Source organism: Antedon mediterranea, chromosome 10 (assembly GCF_964355755.1).
Source record: "Antedon mediterranea chromosome 10, ecAntMedi1.1, whole genome shotgun sequence".
Taxonomy (NCBI): domain Eukaryota; kingdom Metazoa; phylum Echinodermata; class Crinoidea; order Comatulida; family Antedonidae; genus Antedon; species Antedon mediterranea.
The window spans coordinates 21,681,157-21,707,564 of NC_092679.1; the positions used below are offsets into that span (position 1 = coordinate 21,681,157).

Genomic DNA, 26,408 nt, shown 5'->3' on the forward strand with positions numbered 1-26,408 from the left:
TAACATCATCAGATTAAATTGAATTAAAAAATGATTTAAGCACCCATAGTCAAATACTATATGCACCATTCAACACAAAACTTGATCATTCATTAAGCACGGAAGCCGAATAAAAAGTGTACTGTAATCAGTACAACTCCATAATAGAGCCAATGGTAACTTCATACTTGTTCTATGGGCCGTGATTAATGCATCTATTGTAATCTTTTAAAAAGCCTTTAGAGCACAAAAGAGTGTAGAGAACCGAGCATTTCTCTCTCATGCATGACTGACTCCGCTGAACTTCAGAAAACTGTAAGTGCGCCCTCAATATCACCTTGTTTATAATGATAAACTTGGCGGAATATTTTGAATTTGTACGGTGACAAACTGGTCGAGTTCAGTCATAAAATATGATATTTTAACAAGTATGGTGATTGTAAATAAGTTATCAACTACATAAATTGTTTCTCATATTTGTTTTCTCTTAATTGTTCACATAATTAATTAGTTAGACATACAGGTGAGGCTAGAAGTAGACACTAGACTAGGCTGTAGCCTACAGTGTTAGTCCTAGGCCTACTATCTAGGCTACTAGCTGGCTAAATAAGAGGCCTGGAGGCTAGACCAACACTGCTAGGCACCACTTCCCGGCCGGTAGGGCCAGGCCTAGCTAAGAAGGAAACTAGCATCTATGCCTACTCTAGTACTATACTCGCTATATAAACTATTACTATGACAGAATATTAGTACTGTATAATTAATTTCAGTTTTAAAGTAAATCATTCTTAATAAAACATGTCTGTATGATGGGCCTGTAGAAAATATAATTGATAAAAAATACACACACACACAATACAGTAGGTCTAGCCTAAGAAAAACCCCAAAAATCAGAGTTTATTTGACAATAATCATGTTTTACCGAGGTTACACATGCCATGGATGGCATAATTTTGCATAATTTGTACAGTATATGCATTCCCATTGATTATCTCTATTACCATCATTTCTGTAATAATATTAATAATACAGTACTACAATTTACGAATGCTCTGTAGACTAGTATTAGTACTTGAATTTGATCATATAGTACACACAAATACATTATTTTCTGTTTTTTTACAGTAAGTAGATTCAAAACAACATGACAACTACAGAGCCAGTGGTCAGTAGACTGACCAAGTTGAACCAACTTATTCAGAACAAGACCAAAGACAATGGCCTACAGTCCATTCTGGCCAAAGAGGGCCTTCTGGATGCGTTGCTTGTACTCTATGAAGAATGCCATCAGGAAAATCTGATGAAAAATAAACATATATCAACATTTGTTAGCAAGCGTAAGCATTTATTAAATTATTTTATAAATGGAGGCCTCACAGAATCAAGTTTTTCTTCGCCATAAGGTTTGAAATTTGGTTTCCATCTTAATACATTTTTACATGTTTGACCACCATGGGACCGGGCCAATTTTTAGTTGCCCTACGTAAATGTTTGGTTGCTGAGGATCAGGGCAACTGATTCTGCAAGCTCAGTAAAATTGTCAATTTTACAGCATCTGAAGACGCGATCAGTTCCATACCCCTTAAAAACTCAGCACGCCGCGGGGAATATGTACATAGTACAGTACTGTTAGTATTTGTCAGACATAAGATCAAAGGACTGTTATGAGTTTATATCGCAAGGTTAGCTTAGTGTCCTGTTGTTAGATTGCCTTGTTTAAACTAATTTTTCACCATTCAGTTATTTCGATTCTTCTCTTTAGACAAATCAACAATTAATGAACTACGTCGTCTACGTCTTAGTATTTCTGATTTTGAGGTGAAAGATGTGATTGGACGAGGACATTTTGGTGAAGTAAAAGTCGTGCGAGAAAAGTTCAACGGGGATGTCTACGCTATGAAAGTACTGCGAAAGGCAGATACTTTAGCAAAAGAAAATGTAAGTGAATAAATAATACTGTACTAATTTTTTTTTCGTCTAAGAATAAGCTACAGCTGGTCGCTTTTGTAAAAACTCTTATCTTACCAAGTCAATGCTGTGCAATTAAGGCAGGGTCGGCGTTTACTGTACCTACAGTAAAGAGCCAACAAAGCGCAATCATGGCGCTATATAAGTTTTCATTTATTATTAATATTGGCATGGGTTCAAGCCCGACTTGCTCCTAGTTCTGGTGGTGAAACAAGTCTTCTTGGATAAGGACTATAAACTGTAGGTCCAGTGTACACAGTTTACCCAAGTGCACTTTAATGAATCATTCAAAAGAGGAGTGGCATTACCCAGGTGAACTAGTTTACAAACTAGCCCCTGCATCACAGGGATTACCACCTGATAGGACAGTGATCAATAAACTATTGGTAATCCTTGGCCACATTTCCTAAAGACATAAATCGTTTAAAATTTCCAGGTAGCGTTTTTTGAGGAAGAGCGCGACATCATGGCCCGAGCTGACAACACCTGGATTACGTCACTACAGTATGCGTTCCAGGATGCCAAGAACTTGTACCTGGTTATGGAATTCCTTCCCGGTGGAGATCTTCTTTCCCTGCTCAGTCGTTACGATGATATACTGGAAGAAAACATGGCAAGGTTTTACTTAGCTGAACTTGTAGCAGCTTTGCATTGTTTGCATGTACTTGGCTACGTTCACAGGTATCATCATTGACGGGTTTTTTCAAAGGAACCACTTGACTATTACATTGTAAAGTTCTGTCTAAACTATCAAACTAATTTGAGAAAAAAAAATGTAGAGTGCCTAAATATGGTAGTGCTATTACATCATCATGTCCATATATAGGCACATCACATTTGTTTGTCAAATAAAACGAGGTTTAATGCACAGTACAAATAACAGGGTTAATTAAATATTGATATTGCAAGATTTGTCTTTTGAAAATTGGAGGCGTGCTACAAATGGCACAACTAAACAAATTCTTTGGACAGTACTGTAGGTGTGTTTGTGTCGCAAAGTCTACCAAAGTTAATGTGCTGTAAATGTCACATCTCATGATAATTTTACATGTGTTTTGGGTGTGTGATCACACTACAAAGCCTCAAAAGACAAGGCCTGCAATTGGCAATAAAATGTTATTATTTTGGTAATTTTAGCAAAGATTTTATAAGGGTAATTTCTTGCTTTTATACCCTCAAACATGCTGTTTAGTTTAGTAAGCATGATTTAAAACAGCCATAACTGATTAGCTAATTGGGCAGCTGTATTTAATGGTCCGACTCCATGATGGCTCAATTTTAAGGTCTTAATGTGTTTTATTATCTATTATTGCATGCTTATTTGATTTTTTTTCAGAGACATTAAACCAGACAACATCCTGATTGATAGAACTGGTCACATTAAGTTAGCTGACTTTGGATCTGCAGCCAAGTTGTCACAAAATAAAATGGTAAACAAACTATTGATGAACTATAGAGATTTTGCTCTCGTTGGTGTAGATATCCAAGAGATAATTTGTTCGTTCAATCTTTTACTTCGGATTCTCTGGTCCATAGAAAGTAAAATTTCATATAAATTAATTAATTAAAATAAAGACTAACTAATTACTACCACTCACCTCGAGATGGCATTGCATCTTTGACTTATATAAGACGTTGTCTATAATTGTTGAGATTAAAACATTTTTACTTGAATTGAGTCTACACATCAGGCCATATATCAATTTTTTCTTAAAGATCTACATATAGTAAGTGTTAACTTAAAAAGAAATAATTGCAAAAAATTGTTCTTCCAGTGCGCATGTCTTTACCTACAACTTATTTTTTAAGGTCAGAATTGACAATAATTCTTTGGTTTGTTTCAGGTGAATTCTAAGATGCCGGTAGGAACACCAGACTACATCTCGCCAGAGGTTCTCGCATCCATGAACAAGTCATCCGGTGGTGACTATGGCGTTGAGTGTGACTGGTGGTCTGTGGGTATTGTGGCGTACGAGATGATGTACGGAAAGACGCCATTTGCTGGTGAGACCATAATGGAAACTTACAGCAATATAATGAACCACTCGGTAAGTACAATCTTATAGAACACAATTCATTTTTTAATTTTCACAAATCATTTTATTTATTTGACCAGCCTAAAGTCAATACAAGAATACAAAACTTGAATAATAGATGACATATGCCGTGCAGGGACAGCTTAAGTAGAAAACATCGCTGCAACTCAATTCTGAAAAGCTTTTACAAAAGACTCTAAACCACAGAATTAATTAAAACGACACTTTACACATTCATACAAAGATCCTTTTGATGAGTAATAATTTACAATTTCTCCATCAATTCTAAATACTTTTTTTCGGCTCTATAACTGCAGAATTGATTGGAATGATAATTAACACAAACAAAGCAAGAATAATTTACATTTTCTGTGTCAACTTTTTAATCAAAAGCCCTGTCCGCAGAATTGATTGAAATGATACTTTACATTATACAGTATACAAAGATCATTATGAGGAGTAAAATAATAATTGTCATTTAATTTTGTTTTCAAAAGCTCTGATAATACGAATATCCTTTAGAGCTGCAGTAAATAATACACTGTCAACATTTTTGTATCAATTGTAAATTATTTTTTTTAACCATAAAATTGGAAGTTAGAAAATGACACGTCCTCTGTGTATACTAAATTAAAAAATCACATGCTTTCACTTTCTTTATTCACATTATTTACAAAAAAATTGCATGGCTGTAATGAGTCTATTGTTTATCAGTTCCATATTAATAATTATTTACTTTATTTTTTGCATTTATTTAGAAAACCCTTCGGTTTTCAATCCAATCAATAATAAGCAAGAAGGCCATTGATTTGATAAAAGGCTTGTGTTGTGCTAAAGAGAAGCGGCTTGGTTATGAAGGCCTGGGCTGCCACTCTTTCTTTAGTGGAGTTGACTGGGCTGCCCTCAGAAAAAGTAAGGAAAATTACTTAGATTTGCAATGATGCAAATGTAATGATGTTAAGGTTAATGTGGTTTTGTTTATTTATTTTCCACACACAATATATAAATAAATACAAATTAAGTTAAGCTCTAACTACACTATCAAACTTTATGTGACGAAAAATGTGATGTGCCCATATATGGACATGATGATGTCATATCACTACCATATTTAAGCATATCACTTCCATATTTGGGCACGTCACACTTTGAAAGTAATATGTCTGTTTTACCTTATAACTTCAATTTTGTTTCAAATCTCAGCTGTTCCTCCATTCGTTCCCACCGTGAACAGTGTAGACGACACTTCGAATTTTGATGAATTTGATCCGGCTGCACCTAGTATTAACGTTGACAGCTTCATGAAGAAGAAAGAATTTACAGGGAAAGACCTTCCATTTGTCGGCTTCACATTTAATAAACAAATTCCAACAATATCAAGGTATTTATTTATTTTATTAATCCGATCGGTTATTTTTTAATAATTCATTATCATTGGCGTCAATACAATTATTTTATCATGTTTCATTATATTTGCATTTATAGTAGAACCCTTATTAAGAGGACAGTTTGTTGTGTCCCAAAGGTGTCCCCTTATTAGAGGTTCTACTGTACCCTTGGGTCATTAAGGTGTCCCCTTAATAGGGGAGTCCCCTGAATAGGAGTATTTCAAATTTGTATTTACATTAATGCATCTCTCTAGAATAAAATACCCTACTTTGGGACACCTTCTTGTGAATGAATATATGTTTTAACACTAGACCAACCCCCAGGTGACACCTCTAATAGGGGGACATTTTGTTGTCCCAAAAGTATCCCCTTATTAGAGGTTCTATTGTGTGTATAGCAATTACCAAAGACATCGTATAAATTACAGTTATGTTCTTATTTTGACTTAGACCGCATCTAGCAACAGAAATTGCATCACCAGCAAGCAAGGCATCATCCGAAAGACAGCTTGCTGCCAAAACCAGAGAGCTAAATGAACTGAAAGAGAAGTGCCATCAGCTGGAGCTTAAACATGCTCCGATGAGTCGTCAATTTAATGACCTCAATACAACGATCAACGATAAGACGGACTCTGTGAAGAGATTACAGAAGGAGAAAGATTTATTGGAGAAAGAAAAGGTTATAGCGCTCTCTGAAATTGCTGTAAGTTGGTTCAAAAGTTTGATATAGTAGAACTCCCATTAAGGGGACACCTTTGGGACTCAACAAAGTGACCTCATAAAAGAGGTTTCCATTCTCTAAATAGGGGTTTGCATTAATGTTAAAACATACTTATCCTGAGAGAGTTTAATACTGTAAATGATACAGTGCCGTAGAATTATGACGAGGCTGAATTTTTTTAATAGATCAACCGAATTACAATGCAAGTATTTGACCTATCAAAAGCAACGACTCTTCCAAACTCATCTGAGATGTCACTTGTGATTTGTCAAAATACTTGTATTATGCTTTGTTGTGTTCTAGTGAGAACTCAGTTTATGTTTAGAGTATGTGCCAAATTTAATGAGAGCCAAGAATATACTTATTATATGAAAATATAACTTTACTTTATGCAGTGAATTTGAAAATTTTGCCAATTTCTTATTAAAGAATTTGAAGCGGATTCTTAAAAGTGAGCGAAAAGAACATGAGCTGCTAGACGAGAAAGCTGTAAAACTTCTTGATCAGATTCGTGAAATGAACAAAAAGGCGGAGGAAATCAGAAACGATACTGCAGGGTATATTATTTAAAACCTTGTGTTTTTCTTGATAAAAAAAGAATTTTTTACATCACGTCAATTTGGTTGTGGGAGAAATTTCAATTTTTAAAGACTCTGATTTTGTTATGATAATTATGTATTCAACTTCTACTGGTACCAAGATCTAAAGTTTAATATGACGACGCTGTAAAAATTACACCTATTCATGTAACTTTTGTGATATTACAAAAAAAAGCAAGGGGAAAAACTATTTTATTTATCTACTTGTGGGTCTGTCATACTTTATTTTTTTAAAGCCTCATTAAAGAAGAGATATGCTCCTTTAAAATTACCTAGGCCTACATAAAAATCAAACTTTTCTGTTTGAGTTTTAAAGCACAACTTTCTTTGCAGGTCTGAGTTAAATGAATACAAAGAAGCGTTCTCTCAGCTTGAGTTAGATCGTTACGTTGAGTCGCAGCGGGCTATCAGTCTTGAAACTGAAATGAAAACATGTACCAAAGAACTAGATGAGAATAAAGCACTTGTTTTAGAACTTCAAGCCAAATTAGCAAAGGTATGTTTATTGTTGTTAGAACTAGGTCCCCATCAACCAAATCCCACATCAACTCGTTCGTCTGCAAAATCACCCAAGTCTGTCCCGTATCAACTGAGCAACTCAGTTTTGCACCAATACTGTCCTGCATCAACTCAGTCCTATGCCAACTCCAAAGACAACTCGATGCCATATCAACTTGGCCCAAAGTCAACTCATTTCCCAAGTTAACAATAGGCAAAAACTAATTTTAATAACATTATGTAATGTTATCATTTGTAAATTAGCTCTGAATCTAAAAACTAACCTTCCCAATGTTATGAAAAATATTAGAAACATTTATATTTTATAACTTCAGAGTAAAGAATGTTCACGAGGAGATGTTCAAGAATTACAGCATAAATTAGAAAAGGTAAAAAAGCGAGTTATGCTAATAAATATCTTGTGCTTAAGTGAAAAATTTAGACTTTATTTATCAAACCACTTCTTTTTATCTTATGGAATGAACTTTATCTAACATTTTACAACAAAATTAGTAAAATGCTTAGGCTATTTTCAAAACTGATTTAGCCAAATCATTGATTTGAAACAAAATTAAGATAATTTTTTTGCTAGAAGTTTGATAGATATATTTTCTTCGTAATTGTCTTTTATTAGATGTCTGAAGAAAGCAAGAAACAAATAGCAGACATAAAAGAAAAATTAAACAAATCGAACGATGCCAACACAGAGACAATGACCCTTCTGCAGAACCTGCGGAAGTCAAAATACCAATTGGAAAAACAGCTGAATTCCAAGGTTGCAAAGACTGACTGTTGTCATATGGTGCAACAGCGTCTTCAGGAACGTAAAGACATCCAGAAAAGTCTGGAGAACCGATTGCATGTTGTCCAAGAAAGAGAAGTCATGTTGAAGGAATCTGTGGAATCGAAACATGATGCCATTCAAAATCTGACCAAAAAGCTGCTCGAGATTGAAGACAAATATGAGGAGTCGTTGCAGAAGGTTCAGAAGCTGGAGAAGGAATCCTGCCGGAAGGAAGCAGTGGCAGAGGGTCGTGTGAAAGATGTTAAATTGAAGTTTGAATCTGCCAAAATTGAGCAGTCTTCTTTGCAAGAGCAGGTTAGAATGCATCAAGACAAGACAGAAGAGTTAGCTTCTGACATGGAACTGAAAGAGAAGGTAACTAAAATCTCAGTGATACCTTCTGAGATTGTAGTGAACTTATGGTAGATTCGATTAACTTAATATTCTGGGTTCAATTCATCCTGTCATTTTTCTTTTATATCATTGATATAAATAGATCATTAGAACATTCCGTTCTTTAAAGACAATAATGATAAAATATGTCCTGTTAGTTACAAAAGTAATTGTTTTCTTCAGGATCTTCAACTGCAGAAGAACAAAGTTAAGATGCTTGAGGGCGAAATTAGTGAGATCCTAGCTTCACGTAATGAACGTTTTTCCAATGAGATTAAAGAAACCAGGTAGGCCTACTGATTATTGTTTTACTTTTTTCTTTTTACTGTATCATCAATTAATATTATTAATATTAGTAGATTGTTATATTAATCATTATCTTACATCTTCTTTACATTTCTTATTCCATTAATATTTTTATTATTATTTTTAGACGTATTGAAGGTGAAAAGTTGTCAGATTTGCGTCAAGAAAAACTGTTTTTTGAGACACAAGTTGGGACACTAGAATCTAGACTAAAAAACAAAGAAGCAGAGTTTAAGAATCAAGCCAGACAGATCACTGAGCTACATGATAAGATTAAAAAGGTACCTAGCATCAGACTTTGTAACTCACGACTCTTTTTCTTCTTCACTCCCTAATGAGACTTAAGCTCTGTCTACACTATCAAACTAGTTTGACAAAAAAAATGTGGTTGTGCCCAAATATGGTAGTGATATACCCAAATAGGGTAGTGATATGACATCATCATGTCCATATAAGAGCACATCATATTTTTTTGTCACATAAAGTTTATAGTGTAGACAGAGCTTTAGTTTAGGATATGTATTTTAACAATTTATAAAAATGTTTTTAAATATTTTTTTTAATATATCATAAAGACCCCTTTGGAAACAAGTTCTAGAGCTTATAGGGTTATCCTCTTGCTCTCATCCTGTATGTTTATATATTTAGGTAATATGCATGATATGCATATAACCTCTTGATTCTGTCAAAATCTTTATTTATTTATTTATTTATTTATTCTTTCCTTAGCACTATTTTGTCCGTGAATTATCTTGTCATCAGTTTCATCTAGCTAAGTCAAGTTTTCAGAGTATATTCCTTATGGCCAGGAATCGATGTAGTTATATTTTCACGATGCGCAATCAAAAATTACGCGGTCTACGCGCGATTTTACGAAATCATGTTTGTAATCATATCTTCACAAGCATGAATCATTTTAAAACAAAATTTGGTACTCATAAATTTGAGGTCATATTTCATCATATGGCAATACAATTACATGCGTAGCGCATATAACGCTTGCGTACGCGCGCTTAAAATGTTTAAAATTGTCAAAATTTATTTTCGATGAAATTAGAGTACGTTTCAGGCAATTTTAAGCGTTTAAAAAATTGCCATGAGTGCGCAGATTTTTGCACGCGCACTGCGCGTTAAACGTTAATGCGCACTCTTTTTGCCCGATTTCTGTTTTAAAATCTTTCTTTAATAATATCATCATATTTGATTCAGGTTTCAACTCGAAATTGCGTTATACGAGCACGTCAAAAGTGACTGGCTACGCACGTATAAGTTAACAAAATGGTGAAAATATGCTAAATTTTAAAATTAATATATATCGTCAGAATGCAGGGGAACACCTATTTTTTATTTCATTTTCTTGAAGTGTATGTATCATATGTATGATTTATTATCAAATTAAGAGAACAAAAGTTGATTAAGTCATCATTAATTGCATATTAAATTTTTAAAAAAATAATTTCGACAATCAAACAAATTATGACATTTTCTTAGGCCAAAATAACAAACTTAACATTAACTTTCTTCCTTCAAAAGTTCATATATTAAAGTTAAAAGTATATAGTTTGACAGTGCATCATTTGTTTACATTTTAAAGATGTCATCATAGTAAAAAATTATAATTCATTTCGGTATGTAATAATCTATTTGCACCAAAGTGGTTACTGCATAGTAAATACACGGAGGAATTTTTCTACAGCTTTTAGTCAGTTGTGTATGGCTCGATGGTCTGTGCTCGTGTCTATGGCATTCAAGGTACCGAGATCGAGTCTCACCTTGGGAAACGAAATAAGATTTTTTTTTTATTATCCGTATTGTTTGTTCAAATTTATTTCTTAGTGTATAGATTATACACGATTTATAATGAAATCTAGATAAAAATTAACTTATGTCTTTATTATTATGTAACAACAAATGTGGTTTATGACATTATACGCATATGGATCTTTGATCGGATTGTGATACCGGCTATGGTGTTCGCATTAGCAAGGTCCTATCATATATTATAAATAATTAAAGATTCTGAGAAAATCAATCAATCAATTATCTTTATTTAAATCAATGCATATAACCTATAATTCGTCATAGTGACGAATTAAATCTAGTTATATTTTTGTATCTGATGAAGAGCAACAAATAAAAAATGAAAGCAAATATTACCACATTTTATATTTACTTTAGAAAACATGTGACTACCAGGCTGAGATACAGTCACTTAAAGATCAACTGTGTGATGCTCACAACAGCAGTATTGAGTCTACCAGTACGATCACACATCTCCAAGACAGCGAAGGACGTCTAAAGGATCGGCTTCAAAGGCTTCACCAACAGCTGGATGATAGCGTCAAAGAGGCCCAAGAGAAGATCAGCAGCATTGAGGTAAGATCACATGTGGTGAATATTGACTCTTTTAAATTCAAGGTTAGATTTGGCTGCCAAATTTAAGGTTCTATCACGTATACCAGAACAAGTTATTAAAAACTACTTTCTACAATAAAATACAAAAATGAAAACAGAGGTATCGTCTAGGTTCATCTTCTCAGCACTACCTTGTGAATTTTTGAAGTTCTATGACATATATATGTTTGTTACCAAATGTTTAAGTGAACACTGACAGATTATCGTTACCAGCACCCTGCACAAAACCAATATGACATGACATGTTTTTCAAGTGACCAAAAAGTTTGTTTGATCAAAATAGAATTATTAAAAAATATTTCAATAAATCGCAAATTTTATACCCAGAATGAGCGGGATGAGATTGAGGATCAATTCAATCGTCTGCGTGACAGTTGCTCTGTGATTACTGACATGGAAGAAAGCATCCAGAGCGTGACCGAGCAGTGTGCAGAGCTGACGACAGAGAATGAGCTGCTGAAGTCGCAAATCTCTGAGATCACGGAAGCAAAGACTACCCTGGCACAAGAATTTGAAAAAGTTACAGATGAACTATTTGAAAAGAGCCAGCAATGTTCTAATCAGGAACTGGTAAGGAAGAATCTTGTTGTTTTATGTTAGGTAAATTTTAATTTTATTAGCTACCAATGACATCAAGAGGTGCCAACTCTCTGATTGCTCAAACATTATTATTATTATTATTATTTGGTTTTTATATAAAGACAATCTCGATGTTGAAGACTTCATGCTCAATGCTAGAGGAACAAGTTATTGATCTTGAAAAACTGACCGAGAAGCTAGAAAACAATTTAGAAAAAATCAAATCAGGGAAAGCTTACATGGATGAGGAATTACAAGATGTGAGACAAAAGCTGTTAGAAAACAAGCAAAAGTTAGATGAAGAGAAAAGTGGCAGGTTAGTAATGCTAACAGGGTCTGGGTACAAATCTCTGGTTTGACAGGTTTCATTGAGGAAACGTTGGCTGCTAAATAAAAAATTTTTCTTGAGTGCAGATTGTTCATTTTGGTATTTGTTTTTTTGCAGGGACAATTTCAGTTTTTGGTTAGTGTTCACTTAATAGGGGCACCCCTATTAAGGGTACAATTTATTGGGTCCTGAAGGTGTCTTCTACTGTATTTTGATAATAATATTAGTTATATAATTATTATTTTGTTGTTAATTGTTTATGATTTTTTTGCAAGGTCTGCTCGTGAGGCGGAGTTCAAGATATTAGAAGAGAATTTGGAACAGATGATGGTAACAAGTAAATCTGAGGAAGAAATACATCAAGCACAGATAGCAAGATATATAGAAACCAAAGAAAACTTAACCAAAAATGTGAGTTGCCCTTACTAGCCCGAATAAATTCCCCTGAAATCAGTGCATGCTTATTTCTATAAAGACCTTTTTTGGACTGACGTTATCTCTGAGTGCTCTCTGAGATGGATACACAATCTTTAAGTTTACTATACTATACCTTTAAAAACTATACTTGCCCAATCAGATAGCCCCAGATGCATTATTACTATTGCCTATAAAACATACAGTAGTTTGAACTGATGTTATATTTATTTGCCTGACTGATGTTACCTATACTTGCCTGACTGATGTTTTACTGTACTTGCCTGGTGGTGTTATCTATTAACTTGCCCGAATAAGAACTCCCTGACATGCTCACTGCCTACAAAAATCTAGTTTGGAACGACCTTACCTCTACTTGCCCTAACAAGTATCCACTAAAGGTGGAGGCAAGTATTGTATACTTCCTTAACATTTTTGTATATAATTTTATTTTAGCTACATGATATGGAGAAAAAGTGTGCATTAACGGAAGTGAACTTAATTTCAGCTGAGAGACAATACCTAGAGGAACAGCAGAATAATACACAATTACAAGATGAGGTAAAAACAAATATTTTCTAATTGTTTCATGTGAATCGCTCTACTCTGACGTAATTTTACTCTACACTCGACTTCAGTACATTGAGAACAAACAGTAATTATTAAATGGGACTCGAACCCATGACCTCCAGATCACTAGCCTGATGTTCATTGCTTGAGGTGATGGCTAAGATTAGATAGATCCTTAGATGCTAAAAAGCTGTCTGTGTTTAGCTCCTGATGCAAAGATACTAGTTAAATTAGTCTCATTAGGAAATCAGAAATTGAATGTATTTGAATGTAATTTAATCATGTAAGAATCTTATAAATTTATAAATAAAAATGTAAAAGTATTTTGTAAATGTTTTGTTTTCCATAAGATTGAACAGATAAATAAACAATTAACTGCGATCAAAAACACAAACTTTAAACTGACCCAAAGCCTTGAGACAGCCATTGATTCTGGAGAGCAGATTCAGAATGAGAAGATGGACATTGAGAATCAGTTTGAGAGCTGCCAGGTAAACTGGGAATCTAGGGTGGATTAAGAAATCAACCCATATTGGTTTAATGGTTTAGAAAAAGGATTTGGGATCTTTCTGTCTTTGAGAAAGGTCTGATTTTGGGAGAGTTTCGGTTATAAGAGAGTCCGGTATTGGGAGAGTAGTGGCATAACTCGGAGGCCCTCCAACACTGGAAGCCTCAGGCATTCTTAGCGTTTTAAAAATATTTTAATGCCTTTATATTCCCCCATCAGCTATGGGCCCCTGGAAAGAGTTGAATGTACTAGTATTACACTCAAAGTTTTATTGTTATTGACAAGTCTTTTTTATGGTAACAATTTCATCATGTTTTTTTTTATGCAGCATCAATACGGCCATGAAAAGATTAAGCTGCAAGAGACGTTATCACAGCAGACCAAGTTGATTGACTTCCTTCAGACTAAGGTACAGAATCCAACCAAGAAGAAAAAGAAGTTCTTTGGTAAGCAGAAAGACCACGCTAAGCAGTACAAGGAGCTCCAGCAAGCGCTGGAGTCGCAGAAGACAAGCGCCGCCAGGAAAAGAGTGCATTCAGCAGATTCGCAAAAGACTGGAGGTGAAGCAAACAAGCCAAAAGAAAATGGTGAGATACATGGCCTGTGTTCAGGATAGCTTAGTTATTTACCCGGGTATGTTGGTTTCATGAGCACAGTTTGGTGAACCAATTTTACCCGAGTAAAAAACTAAACCTAAACAGGTTCATAGAATACATTCGACACTCACTAAATATTAAATTCTTCCATAAAATGTAGTTTTATAATGAACATAATCTAAGCTTTATCTACACTATCAAAATAGTTTGACAAAATTTGGGCACATCACACGTTTGATAGTGTAGACAGAGCTTTAATCGGCCTTTCCTTCGATATCTGTAGGGATTCTGCATCTCTGATTCTAGATTTTTTTTAGCCAATCTCCTTAGCATACAACTTATGATTGTGATACATAATATTTAAAATTGATTTAGTTTCTGCAGGTAAAGGATTTGCGACAACCCCTAAAACACAGTCTCTACTGTCTAAAGCAATAGTCTTGTCACCAAGCAGCCAGCCTAGCCCTACTACTTTGCAGGCAACCACAAAGCAGCATCAACAGAAGCCAGGCCAGAACTCCAAGCAGCCCACGGAGCGAATGAAGCATAACATACCACATCGCTTTATCATAGGCCTAAACACTAGAGCCACCAAGTGCGCAGTTTGTTTGGATACAGTGTTCTTCGGCAGGCAGGCATCGAAGTGTGAGGGTAAGTAGCGGAGCTGTCAGTAGCGTGCCTTCCAATCCCAAAGTCAGGGTTCAATCCTGACCAGTGGCATAGCAGGTATGAGCAATCACTAGCCAATGCAACTACCCAGCGTTGGAGGGCCTCATAGAAGTGTTAACTTTGGGCCTTTTCCCCGCCTGCGTTACTCCACTAATCTTGACCTAGTGCCAGTGTTACTAAACTGTTTCCACTCCACTCTTAAAGCATCAAATGAGACCTTAAAAGCATGATTTAATTTATCCATTCAGTGTAATTGATGATTTGAAGCCAAATATACACAGACGAGTGGTAATGGTGCGCAGAAAACTGTGTATAGTAGCTTTGTGTTGTCCCACATAGAATTTGTATCTATCCTGTGCGGAGACCACCCGTCTGCTCCAGGTTTTGTGTAAATGGTCGCAAGGAATAACATAGATTCTATGATTTGTATCTATCCTGAGCGGAGTCCACCCGTCTGCTCCAGGTTATGTGTAAATGGTCGCAAGGAATAACATAGATTCTATAAATTTTTTTACCATTACCGCTCGTCTGTGTAAATTGACCTTTACTGTTTTTATTTCGAATTTATTCATAGAATGTCAGCAAGTCTGCCATACACGCTGTGCAGCCCTACTTCCATCAACTTGCGGACTCCCCACACAATATCTAAAGCACTTTGGTAATGCAATGAATACCAAGGCTGTTGCACCAATGCTAGACAATGAGAAACAGGAGGATACAGTGCATCTACAGGCCTGGATGAAGATTCCAAGGTATGTAATGATATTAAGAAATAGATTATTTGTCCACTTTTCCGTTTCATAGTGTTTAACTAACTTTGTCTACTTTTCCGTTTCATAGTGTGTATAACTAACTTTGTGTACTTATCCATTTCATAGTATATTTTAACAGAAAAGCTTTTGTCCCATTAAAAACAAGGATTTAAAGGTGCCTAAGTAATTTGACCAATCACAAGTGATGGATCATCTAAACTGTGTCTTGTGATTAGTCAAATTACTTGTGGCTTGTGTAATTATGTTCTTGGCCAATTAAAGTACATGGTTGAAGCTTGCAATAATTTTTTTTAATTAGACCTGGCAAACAAGGATGGGACAGAAGATGGGTTTGCTTAGAGGGAACTACTCTCCGAATATACAACAAAGACACTTCTGCAGGTAAATTGCCTTTATCAGTGATATGGAAGAATGGTGTAGTATATCAGACTAGCATGTGGATGGCATTGGTTCGAGACCTGTCTGTGCCATTTTATTGAATTCTTATTAAAGATACTTTTACTATCATTGCAATTCAGATAGGACATAAAGCTGTTGTGCCTGTATGCAAGCATTGCACATGTGCAGGATAACGAAAGAAAAAGAGTAGTGGATTGTCTCCCACTGTGCAGCAGCTGATCATTGTCCAAAACTGACTCTATGAGAGAATAATTTTCTCAGTGTGAAAATCATATAAATAAAAATCATAAAATAAAAATATTTATACATTTTTGTAGTATTTTCAAGAAAATCCCAGCCTGTATATTTTAGAGCTTAATTTAAATTGTCACCTGTAGTGTTTTATTTTGTTTGATTGACCTATTTATATATATATATATAAAATGTTTTTGATTTCAGAATGTCCCATGCAAGAACATGATCTATGTCCATCAGATGGAGAGGTCTCTGTATCCCCTGGCGTTTCTGCTTCCGACTTTCCCAACTCCGCCACCATGGACTTGCCTTACATCATGCGCATAGACTGGCGCCCTCACACGTCATGCTGGCCAGGCAAGAGCATCTACTTGATGACCACGTGTTTTGACGATAAACAGAAATGGATGGCCGTGCTGGAAAAGATTACGGATCAGGTAAAGAATAGTCGACAAGAGAGGGAGTATGCTAAGCTTATCGGGAACACGTTGCTAAGTCTGGAAGGAGAGAATACGGTGGATTTTAACAGTACGATGTTACTCCAAAATAAGGTATGTTGAATTTATTGCTTGCTATATCTACATATCGTTTATTCATTGTTTGTTGAAAGCTCATAACCAATCTGTTATATCTTATATCAATATAGTGAAGTAGAGCTGTAGCTTGGTGGTTAATGTGCTTGTCTTCCAATCCTGGTCCAGGGTTCAGGGTTCAATCCTGACTTAGTGCCAGTGTTGTCACTCACAACTCTTTCAATTCCATTCCCTAAGCCTCAAATGAATACTTAGTTTATAAACACGATAAATTATAAAATAGTTTATCCATCCTGTAATTGGTGAGTTGCTTACAGTTGGATGCCTATGAAATACAAAATTGATGAACAAAATATACATGATATTGTAATTTTGTTTCTTGTTTAGTTCCTGCTCCTAGGGTCTGAAGACGGACTATTTAGTTTGTCCCTTTCAAACCATGCAGACTCCATATCAGAGATATTGGGAACTAACAGCATCTACCAAATGGAGAAAATCGAAGAGATGGGAATTGCATTGTTTACTTGCGGTATGTACCAATGATGTATCTAGAAAAACTTACAGTGGGTGGCAGTAAATTCAGAAAAAAAAAATACCAACCTTTAAAGCTCTGTCTACACTATCAACCTAGTTTGACAAATAGTAGTGATGTGCCCAAATGTGGTAGTGATATGCTTAAATATGGTAGTGATATGACATCATCATGTCCATATATGGGCACATCACATTTTGTTGTCACATAAAGTTTGATAGTGTAAACAGAGCTTAAGAAAACATTATCATTAGAAAGCATTCCTTTCCATTACTTTAATTGAAAAGCGGGTACATCCGTCAACCAGCTATATATTAGTATGTTTTTACTATATTCACATGTATCCTGTAGAATTATTTATTATTTTTCGTGTAGATTTTGTCCTTCGTGTAATAAATATCCTGAAATTGTAACTCATGCATAAATCCATAAAAATATTTTCAGGCAAAGAAAGGAATTTGTGTGCTGCTGATCTGACGAGCTTGTTGACAGCAGCCGAGGAAGCTAACGTCTCCGAGACGACGGTTTTATTAAAGCAGATTGCCGGTATTTCATCATGCCATATTTTCGCGGTTGGCGTATTAGCTAGCGGTACGTATATTTGTGCCGCCACCCCACAGAAGATCATTGTGTTGAAATACAACAAGGGGACCGGAAAGTTTTGTATTCGAAAGGTCAGTGAAATTGTTTAAACATTTCTTTACGGTCGGTCAAAGAAACAGTTTTTGGACAGCTCTATTTGTTGAAGTGTGCCAAAAATTGTGATCGTGTAACACCATTGTTTAATGGTTTTCAAATTTAATGTGACAAAAAAAATTGATGTGCCCATATATGTACGTGATGATGCCATATCACTACCATATTTGGGCACACATCACACTTTTTTTGTTGAACTAGTTTGGTACTATTGAAAAAATTCATCTCCTTCCCAAAATATTTTTGAAATCAAATTTTCAACGTTTATCTTCACCTTCACTAAAAACGAAAATTTGATTTTTAAAAAATAGTTTAATGTAGACAGAGCTTTACCCACGGAGTCTCATGTCCATTTTAAAATCCTGATTTCAGTTTTCTGATACCAGTTTTGTAGCGCTACCGAATATTTCTCGAATGAGTGACCAATACAAAGAGAATTTATAAAGTACTATAAAACCTTTTTATTCAACCTGTTTCTTGATTGATTGTTTTTGCAGGAGATAAAGACTGCGGAACCATGTAGCTGTATAATGTTCACAAAGCACAATATCCTTGTTGGAACTGATCGATTTTATCAGATTGAATTGAAGGAGTACACAGTAGATGGTATGTATTGTCATTACTGCAGTAATATAAACCAAGGTTGAACGTTGATTACTGCAGTAGGTAGAAGCAATCTTTTAATCTCACAAATTGTACTACTATCATTACTGCAGTAATCAAAAGTTAAGTTGACTGTTGTTGTCTGCAGTATGTAGAAATAGTCCTAATCTGACTAAGGAGAAATAAGTAACTTCAACGATAATACTATCATTTACTGCAGTAATCTAAATTGAGGTTGACCATTGTTAGTGCAGTACATACAAAATGTTTTCTGTCTCATACATTTACTACTATCATTACTGCAGTAATATAAACCAAAGTTGAGCATTAATTACTGCAGTATGTAGAAACAGAATCTCACAGATAAAGCAGGGTTGGCCATTGTTTACTGCAGTAAACTGGTTTAATATTATATTTAATTATTTATTTTATCTTCAGAATTTTTGGATTCTACTGACACGTCTCTGGCCTTTGCTATTTATGGGGCCAGTCATAACTGCAGCTTCCCCATTGCCGTGGTGAATGTTACATCAGAAAACAGTACAGAAGAGGAGTTTATTCTGTGTTTCAATGGTAGGTATCTGAATTGATTTCAAACAGTAGAACCTCTTGTTAAGAACCCCTATTCACGGGACAAATCCTATTAAGGGGACATTTTGCTGTGACAGAGAGCAATATATGTTTTAACACAACAAACGACCTCTATTCACTGGAAACGTTGTTGGTCTTAAGCTCTGTCTACGCTATCAAACTTCATGTGACAAAAAAATGTTATATGGACATGATGATGTCATATCACTACCATATTTGAGCCCATTGCCATTTTTTTGTCAAACTAATTTGATAGTGTAGATAGAGCTTTAAGTTTGATTATATATATATATCTATTTATTACATGTATTTATCCATTGTACTACTACTTTACATAAAAAACATTCTTTTCTACAGAGTTTGGTATCTACGTAAATGACAAAGGTCGTAGGTCACGACCTGATGATATGAAATGGTCTCGCCTGCCACTGTCGTTCACTTATAACGAGCCATACTTGTTTGTCGCGCATTTCAATTCTGTAGAGGTGGTGGAAATTAAACCTGAAAATAGCCCAATAAGGTAAGAAATTGGGGGGGGACACCTTCAGGACTAAATGTCCCCTTAATAGACGTGTCATGAAGTAATTCCCAGTACGGGGTTTGGTCCAACTGTCATCCATTCATAGAAGCACTGATGAAGCAAGCCTACCTTGTGGTGACTATAGAATGGTCCTAAAATAACGACTATACTTCGGCTTTGTTTAATAGAAGATTGAAATGTTTTGTTATAATATAGAGTATACGATATAACTATATTAGTGTTACTTCTCGTTTTGATTTAGCTTTTCGCTTTTATTTTGTATCTCCATTGAGATCCAGCCACTGATACCCACAGCATTGTCATTTTTTCAGTATTTTGCCTTTGGATTTATATTAGTGTAAATAGTTGGATGTAATGATCTTGTATATGATAGATTGTCATTCATTCAATTAGATTGATTAAAATTTGTTTTCTCTAACTTTCAATAAAGGGTTAGTTTCACAGGAAAATTGTTCCTTTTATAGAGGAGAGTCCCAAAGGTTCTACTGTACACAGAAATGTAATGCACGTGCATGTATTTTTATGAATTTTTTTTATGAATTTTTAATTGAATATTTTAAATATAATGGTTTTAGCCCTTAGACTATTTACTATACTTTTATGCCAATTATAATGTCCTGGTTGTTTTCTGTTGATTTGTCCTGTCTCGTGTCCCGCTTGTGTTTGTCCCTTTTCGTTTTGTGTCCCAGGCAGACCCGACTCAAGATCCTGTATCTTTCTGGGATCCTGCCTTCTTCCTTTTCCCCCAGATTTATTGTTATTTGTATCTTATTTTTTTATTTATTCCGTTATTGTTTAAATCTTAAAAGTAAGTGGATAAATGTTAATTTGAATTTAAATAATAAAGATTTTACTCTGATTTTCAGTCCTGGCGATCAGACATTTTTATCGCTTCCCACACCTCGCTATGTTGGACCTGCCTTGTCCAAAGGTGCCATCTATTTGGCAACAACAAGGGACAAGAAGATAGAACTTGTGTGCTTAAAAGGCAACTTACAGAAAGCGAGAGAATGGCGTGAGCAGGACAACGAGATTGTCACACCTGTGTCGAGAACAAAGAGGAAGTCTTTGATTTCCATAAGGTATGAACAGTGGTCGCAATCTCAGAAAACAAAATGTTTTCACTTATAAAATGACAAAATAAACGGTGAAACTCAACCAAAAAGTCAGTCAATTTTACTATTTTTTGCTTTAAATTACAGTTTTTCAGGTAAATTATTATATATTTTTCCAATCCAATTTTTGGTCAACTATTATGGGGGCATTAAAATGGCATATTTTAGACAAACTTGTTTTTTTAAATATCAAGTGACGATGATACCGTAACATTATTTATTACTATTAAATGTTATTACCTATGCTATATTTCTCTGCAGATCATTTAAAAGGCCTCTATCAGATGACACCAACAGCCAACCTCCTGTAAAGCATAAGAGAACATCATCATCAAGTTTAGCCAGCTTGCTAGGCCTACGCCGATCACCTAGGTTCTCTCCTACGATATCTCTTGCATCCGACAGTAGTGATGATTTCTAATCAAAAATTTAATTATTTCAGCAGATTACTATATTTCAGAGCTAGTGAAGCCATTGGTTTTTTAATTTTTTGGGGTGGGGGGTGGTGGGGATGTTGTTTCACAGAAAACACCGAGTATGGTGGAGGTTGTAGATTAGTTTTCAGACAGGGCTGTATTTAAATTGCCTGGTGGTAATTGAATTATAATTAAATCCCAGTCTACACATAAGTTCTGTCTACACTATCAACTTTATGTGACAAAAAAATGTGATGTACCCATATATGGACATGATGATTTCATATCACTACCATATGTGGGTACATCACACTTTTTTGTCAAACTAGTTTGATAGTGTATCAAAAGAATGTCTGAAATTGTATTATTTTTCAATTCATAAACGATACAAAAGCTTCTAACTGAATTTGACCTTTTTTTTTACCTTGTACAGTTTTTTTAATAATTATTTCTACTTCAAAATGAATTGATTGATAAGGAACAATTTCAACAGAAATTAATTTCGGTGGCTGTAGATTGTAGTTATTTTTGATCAAACATCTTCCCAAAATAAATTTAAAATAAATATTCTAGCTAGGTATGTGTGTGCTATAGAATATTACTAATCAACTGTACAAAAATTATACTGTAATAAAAATTATACAAAAACCATATCTTGAATGTATCATTTAATAATTTTTACATAATATGATAAATGCAAGAAATAAGAAATGTAAATAACAATCTTTATAGTCCTAAAGCTTGGTTCCCACGACGGATACAATGACATCAGCACAACGCAAGTGAGTTGAGCATGTAGTATTTGATCAAATCACTTGTGCTCACATCCTTTCATTTAAGAAATGTCTTAAAACTTGTAAGCTTGGTTAAAACATTACTGTACACCAACCCAATACAGCATATATAGGTCACCCATTCAATACTGATCCAAATCCCTATATTTTACAGTTATTTCACTGTACCACCCCTATTAAAGGGACACTCCTATTCAGGGCACACACTTTACAAAGCTCTGTCTACACTTAAACGTAATGTGTCCATACAGAAAATGGACATGATGTCATATCACTACCATATTTAGGCAAATCACACATTGAGTGTAGACAGAGCTTAAGAATGTGTCCCTTAATAGACGTTCTACTGTATATCCATCCAGACACTTTGTTGTGTGGCTAAATGATGTCCATGGTATCCACTTCTACAATTTGTTAATAATTTTCTAGGTTTTTCTTTAACTTAAAAGTTTCTTTTGTTGAGCTGCGACTAGACCTTCATTTTGTTGTATTTGATATTCCTGAAAACGCTGTGAAATCCTCTGGGTCATTTTAAGGTATTTATCCATACATCTATTTGCACAAGATTTCTGAAAATTAAAAATATTTAAATCAATTAAGGGCTTTGTGGTCTATAAAGATGGTTGATACACTTTTTCTGCTTTTATTACTGTACCATACCTCACTATCTGTAACTTTGCGATTTGAAAAATCTTTTACACAATCTAGAAAACAGCGTTCTGTTAATTGATTATATGATGATAAAAAATCCTTGAACTGTAACAAAAAAAAAATGGGTGAGCCTGAGGCAATTGAAATTGTAATAATATCATAATTACGTAGTCATAACATCGGCTCACAAACAACATGCACTGCTAAACATGCTGATTTTTTTTACCTGTTTTATTTCCATTTGTTGCTGTTGCTGAAGTGCTGCTGTTGCCATTTTGTTATCAATTTATGAAACAAACTAAATTAGAAAAATATCCTAATAATATTTATGCGATTTTGATTCAATATCTTGCGTAAATATCATCAGCACAAAGCTGAAACCTGAAAAAAATAATTTAATAATAATAATTATCATATTATTGCCAATTGCTGGATTACTAATATTAGATGATCAGATACAAACAAGACCATATCAAATATTTTTTACAGCAGTAGCCTAGGCCTATCTTTTATGAAGGCTAAATCTACGACTAATTTCGGTTTGTGGTCCCCGACCTATATAGGCTATAGGCCTAAAACGGAAGACTAGGCCTAGACTCGCTCTCTCTACTCAGCAGCAGGGCCGTGTGGTTGCGGTTGTCATAAATGCTAGCCTACCTACTACACCCTGTCTTGCTGGCCTAGCTAGCAGCATTATGAGGACTAGGCTAGGCATATGCCTACCTGTAACTCTTAGATTCGTTTATGCAATCTCAGTGATACGAACAGTTACATATCAGTATAAAACGCCATTTAGTTTTCAAATAAACCAATAATTCATTACATTATTTCCGTTTTTACACAGCAAAAAAACATGTGAATTAAAAAATTTACTTACAGTGGAGAAAATAAAAACAAACTAATTATTTACATGTTTGATCGACGAGGGCGCCCTTTGCAAACAGTAAACTGGGCAAAAAGGCATTAAATTTGAATAGCTGCAGCGCGACGACGAACTCTCTAAAAAGCACTTTTTAGTGTCTTATAAAATTAATTCATGGTTAAGTACGTAGTTATACTTTTATATTAACAACCTTGTTGTAGACAATGTTATATTATCCTAGTTAGAGGCCTATGTTAGTTAGAACGGCCTAACTAAACTTAGGGCCTATTATAGCATAGGCCTACTACTAGACTAGGCCCTAGAACTAGTAGTACTAGGCTACTACTATCTAGTACCCGCTAGGCCTACTCAGTCAGGCAGGGTGGGTCGTGACAATGACAAGACATGCATGATGAAGGTATCTCAATGGGAGATGGCCTAGACTACTAGACTAGAAGTTGCCTGGTCCTCTATTTCGCAAGTTAGTAGCCCTACGGTGTGTAGGTATAGGTAGGCCTACGGGCGGAAGCTGTATATCACGGTATAATTGCTACCCCCAGGCCTAGGTTCTGCTGGCTGGAAAGAAGCGGTTGGGATATACTATATTTTAGCCTACCTTTGGCCAATAGAATAGTTAAAATGTGTTTTTAGTTTTTCCCTACTCTATTTTATATGAATTACTTCTTAATCTTATAATTATATCATTATTTTATTGTAAAACTCTAGGCTTACTGGACCAACTTTAGCAATACGCATTGAAGAACAATATGGACACCCTTTCACTGAATAATTCAGCTGACGTCGGTAACCAAACATCAAACAGTTCTACAGCAAGTGAAATATTAATCAGGTCTACACAAATAAATCTTCCGTCGTATCCTGGCCATCAACTACCAACCAGCAGAAATATTGATACATCTGGATCCAGCCAATCTAGTAATGGTTCACAGCGTGTCAGGATCAAGGCTAAATATCTCAGAGAAGTGCCATCGCCATTTGACAATGCGGATAATGCTGTAGAAGAGCTGAGTATTCCTCCTGCCCTTGTTAGAGCTGCCACACCAAAAGATCCAACATTAGACAGAAGGGTGTCACCAGTTGATCGAGAGAGGCGATCACCAACGGAAAGAGCATCACCAGTTGACAACAGACTAAGGGTGCCATTGATAGATCAACCAGTGTCTTATGCTGTGTCGTCTGGACGGAATGTCTATGCAAATGAAGGTAACACATTGTGGAAAAGTTTCATCGGATTTCAATTAAATATATATAAATAATTTTTAGGTAAATCCTTATTTGGTCAGGTGGTCACTCCCTGTCCAAAACTCCTCCGGTAGACGAACATTTTAATTACAAACATATATAAGGATTTAGAACAATATTAATTGATTATGTTGTTTGCTATTTGTAATAGTTTACTCCAAACTAAAAAAAATTGTGTGAGTTAAGTTCTTGTAATTTATAAACACCTTTGTATTTTTTAGGTGGTCATCATCGCCCCAATATAAAGGTATGTAAAGTGTTTGTCTTTCATTTCTTAAATGTTTTTATAAATTGTATCAAACTTTACCATAAAAGACAAATGTCATGGCACAACATTTCTAAGTCATGTTTCAATTTAATTGTTTTTCATATTTTTTAAGGGTGCATCAGATTCAGTACTGGTTCAAGGACGACAAAACCAACATCAGCTGTTCACTTGGCAACCACAATCAGATACCACTGTTGTTAAGATAACAAAGTATGAACCAGGTCAACGAAGGAAGGTCATAAAAGAAAGTCTTGGAAAAAAGTATGTCAGTTAAGTACCATATTTGGGCATATCACTACCATATTTGGGCACATCACAATGTTTTTGTCAAACTAGTTTGATAGTGTAGACAGAGCTTAAAAAATCATTTTTAATTTGTTTATGTTTACTCTTGTTAACCCCAAGTAATATATTTTTTCTCCTAAACTCTAGACAAGACAGCAAAGCCCCAATCAAACGGTACATCCAGCCAAATTTTGTCAACCCCAAGTCTACAGGAAGTGAAAGCGATGGAGCTGCAAAGGTAGCCAATGATGTTACTACAGTAGCTGCGATGACGGCTGCAGCTGTTGCAGCTACAGCTCCATTTCTCAAGGTAGTAACACCCCGTTTTTTATCTTTGATGTTTGTGAATGTGACACTTCTTTAGTGCAACTAATTGGCTAATTATGTGCTCTGTCCATCTTTTATTAGAATACATAGCGCCCTCTATATCAACTGAAATTATTATAACGCCATCTATTATTTGGTCATGCTTTTATAAAGTTACCCCACATTTAATGTTTCAAACTTGGAACCTCTAGAATATACCTTCTCTTTTGGCCCCTGCTTTGTATTAAAGTTACCAAAAATGTCATTATTACAACTTGGACCCTCTCTGAAATATACCTTTTTAAAGCTTTGTCTACACTATCAAACTAGTTTGACAAAAAAAGTGTGATGTGTCCAAATATGCTGGTGACATACCAAAATATGGTAGTGATATGACAATCATCATGTCCATATATGGACACATCACATTTTGTTGTCAAATAAAGTTTAATAGTGTAGACAGAACAACTAGTCATCTAAAGATCTTGTGCTCTGTTTTATGTTATGTTAATTCTGTTTAAAATCATATTTTATTTACATCTAGTCCCAGTCAGACTTGGAGATAAAAATTAATGGAATACTAGAAAAATTAAACTCGCTCAAAAATCCAGTTATAAAAGAACAACCTTCATCAAAGACTGACAATGACATTGAGAGAAGGTTGCACGAAATGGCAGATGTCCGTCTACAACAGATGGAAAGAATTCAACAACAGCAATTGGAATGGCAGGTATGTTGTTTGATATTGGTCAGATGTTTTTGTATATTGAGAACATCATAAAAGATTTTGCGAGT

The 26,408-nt window shown here is 35.0% G+C and overlaps 3 protein-coding genes across 4 annotated transcripts in view; 2 read left to right on the forward strand and 1 right to left on the reverse strand.

Moving 5' to 3' along the window:
- The first annotated feature begins 377 nt into the window (after nt 1-377).
- On the forward strand, nt 378-21,835 carry LOC140060310 (citron rho-interacting kinase-like). The gene is made up of 33 exons (XM_072106460.1): nt 378-407; nt 1,105-1,316; nt 1,742-1,917; nt 2,384-2,628; nt 3,284-3,377; nt 3,792-3,995; nt 4,742-4,895; nt 5,187-5,364; nt 5,822-6,074; nt 6,522-6,649; nt 7,025-7,187; nt 7,525-7,578; nt 7,824-8,348; nt 8,550-8,653; nt 8,800-8,953; nt 10,851-11,048; nt 11,415-11,657; nt 11,789-11,982; nt 12,270-12,405; nt 12,865-12,969; nt 13,329-13,469; nt 13,815-14,073; nt 14,458-14,733; nt 15,326-15,503; nt 15,823-15,905; nt 16,362-16,708; nt 17,078-17,219; nt 17,667-17,896; nt 18,416-18,524; nt 18,960-19,094; nt 19,470-19,632; nt 20,520-20,735; nt 21,030-21,835. Exons 2-33 carry the CDS (start codon nt 1,124-1,126, stop codon nt 21,187-21,189), a joined length of 5,940 nt encoding a protein of 1,979 aa, XP_071962561.1. The 5' UTR covers nt 378-407; nt 1,105-1,123; the 3' UTR covers nt 21,190-21,835.
- Nucleotides 21,836-21,837: 2 nt separating this feature from the next.
- Nucleotides 21,838-23,503, reverse strand: LOC140060311 (mitochondrial import inner membrane translocase subunit Tim9-like). Of its 2 annotated transcripts, none has more exons than XM_072106462.1 (4): nt 23,287-23,503; nt 22,856-23,010; nt 22,639-22,734; nt 21,838-22,547 (listed from the first exon to the last, which is right to left on the reverse strand). In XM_072106462.1, the coding sequence occupies exons 2-4, from the start codon at nt 22,901-22,903 to the stop codon at nt 22,416-22,418; spliced, it is 276 nt and encodes a 91-aa protein (XP_071962563.1). In that variant the 5' UTR covers nt 22,904-23,010; nt 23,287-23,503; the 3' UTR covers nt 21,838-22,415. The 2 variants fall into 2 exon arrangements, with proteins under 2 accessions (XP_071962563.1, XP_071962562.1); XM_072106461.1 differs by having other exon boundaries at nt 23,353-23,493.
- Nucleotides 23,504-23,629: 126 nt separating this feature from the next.
- LOC140060506 (uncharacterized) overlaps nt 23,630-26,408 on the forward strand; it is a 64,749-nt gene continuing 61,970 nt past the window's right edge. The window contains exons 1-6 of the mRNA XM_072106755.1: nt 23,630-23,673; nt 24,218-24,715; nt 24,976-25,001; nt 25,135-25,283; nt 25,455-25,617; nt 26,158-26,343. Of these exons, the coding sequence (XP_071962856.1) occupies nt 24,259-24,715; nt 24,976-25,001; nt 25,135-25,283; nt 25,455-25,617; nt 26,158-26,343 (981 nt within the window). The 5' untranslated portion in view covers nt 23,630-23,673; nt 24,218-24,258. The remainder of the gene's footprint in view (nt 23,674-24,217; nt 24,716-24,975; nt 25,002-25,134; nt 25,284-25,454; nt 25,618-26,157; nt 26,344-26,408) is intronic.

Excerpts from the sequence above, each read along its gene's own strand:
- LOC140060310 (XM_072106460.1), top strand. The coding sequence starts at position 1,124 with ATGACAACTACAGAGCCAGTGGTCAGTAGACTGACCAAGTTGAACCAA. Across the intron at positions 3,996-4,741 it reads GCAATATAATGAACCACTCG|AAAACCCTTCGGTTTTCAAT; the intron begins GTAAGTACAATC and ends GCATTTATTTAG. Across the intron at positions 17,220-17,666 it reads AATTGCATTGTTTACTTGCG|GCAAAGAAAGGAATTTGTGT; the intron begins GTATGTACCAAT and ends AAATATTTTCAG.
- LOC140060311 (XM_072106462.1), bottom strand. The coding sequence starts at position 22,903 with ATGGCAACAGCAGCACTTCAGCAACAGCAACAAATGGAAATAAAACAG. Across the intron at positions 22,735-22,855 it reads AACAAATGGAAATAAAACAG|TTCAAGGATTTTTTATCATC; the intron begins GTAAAAAAAATC and ends TTTTTGTTACAG. Across the intron at positions 22,548-22,638 it reads GCAAAGTTACAGATAGTGAG|AAATCTTGTGCAAATAGATG; the intron begins GTATGGTACAGT and ends TTTAATTTTCAG.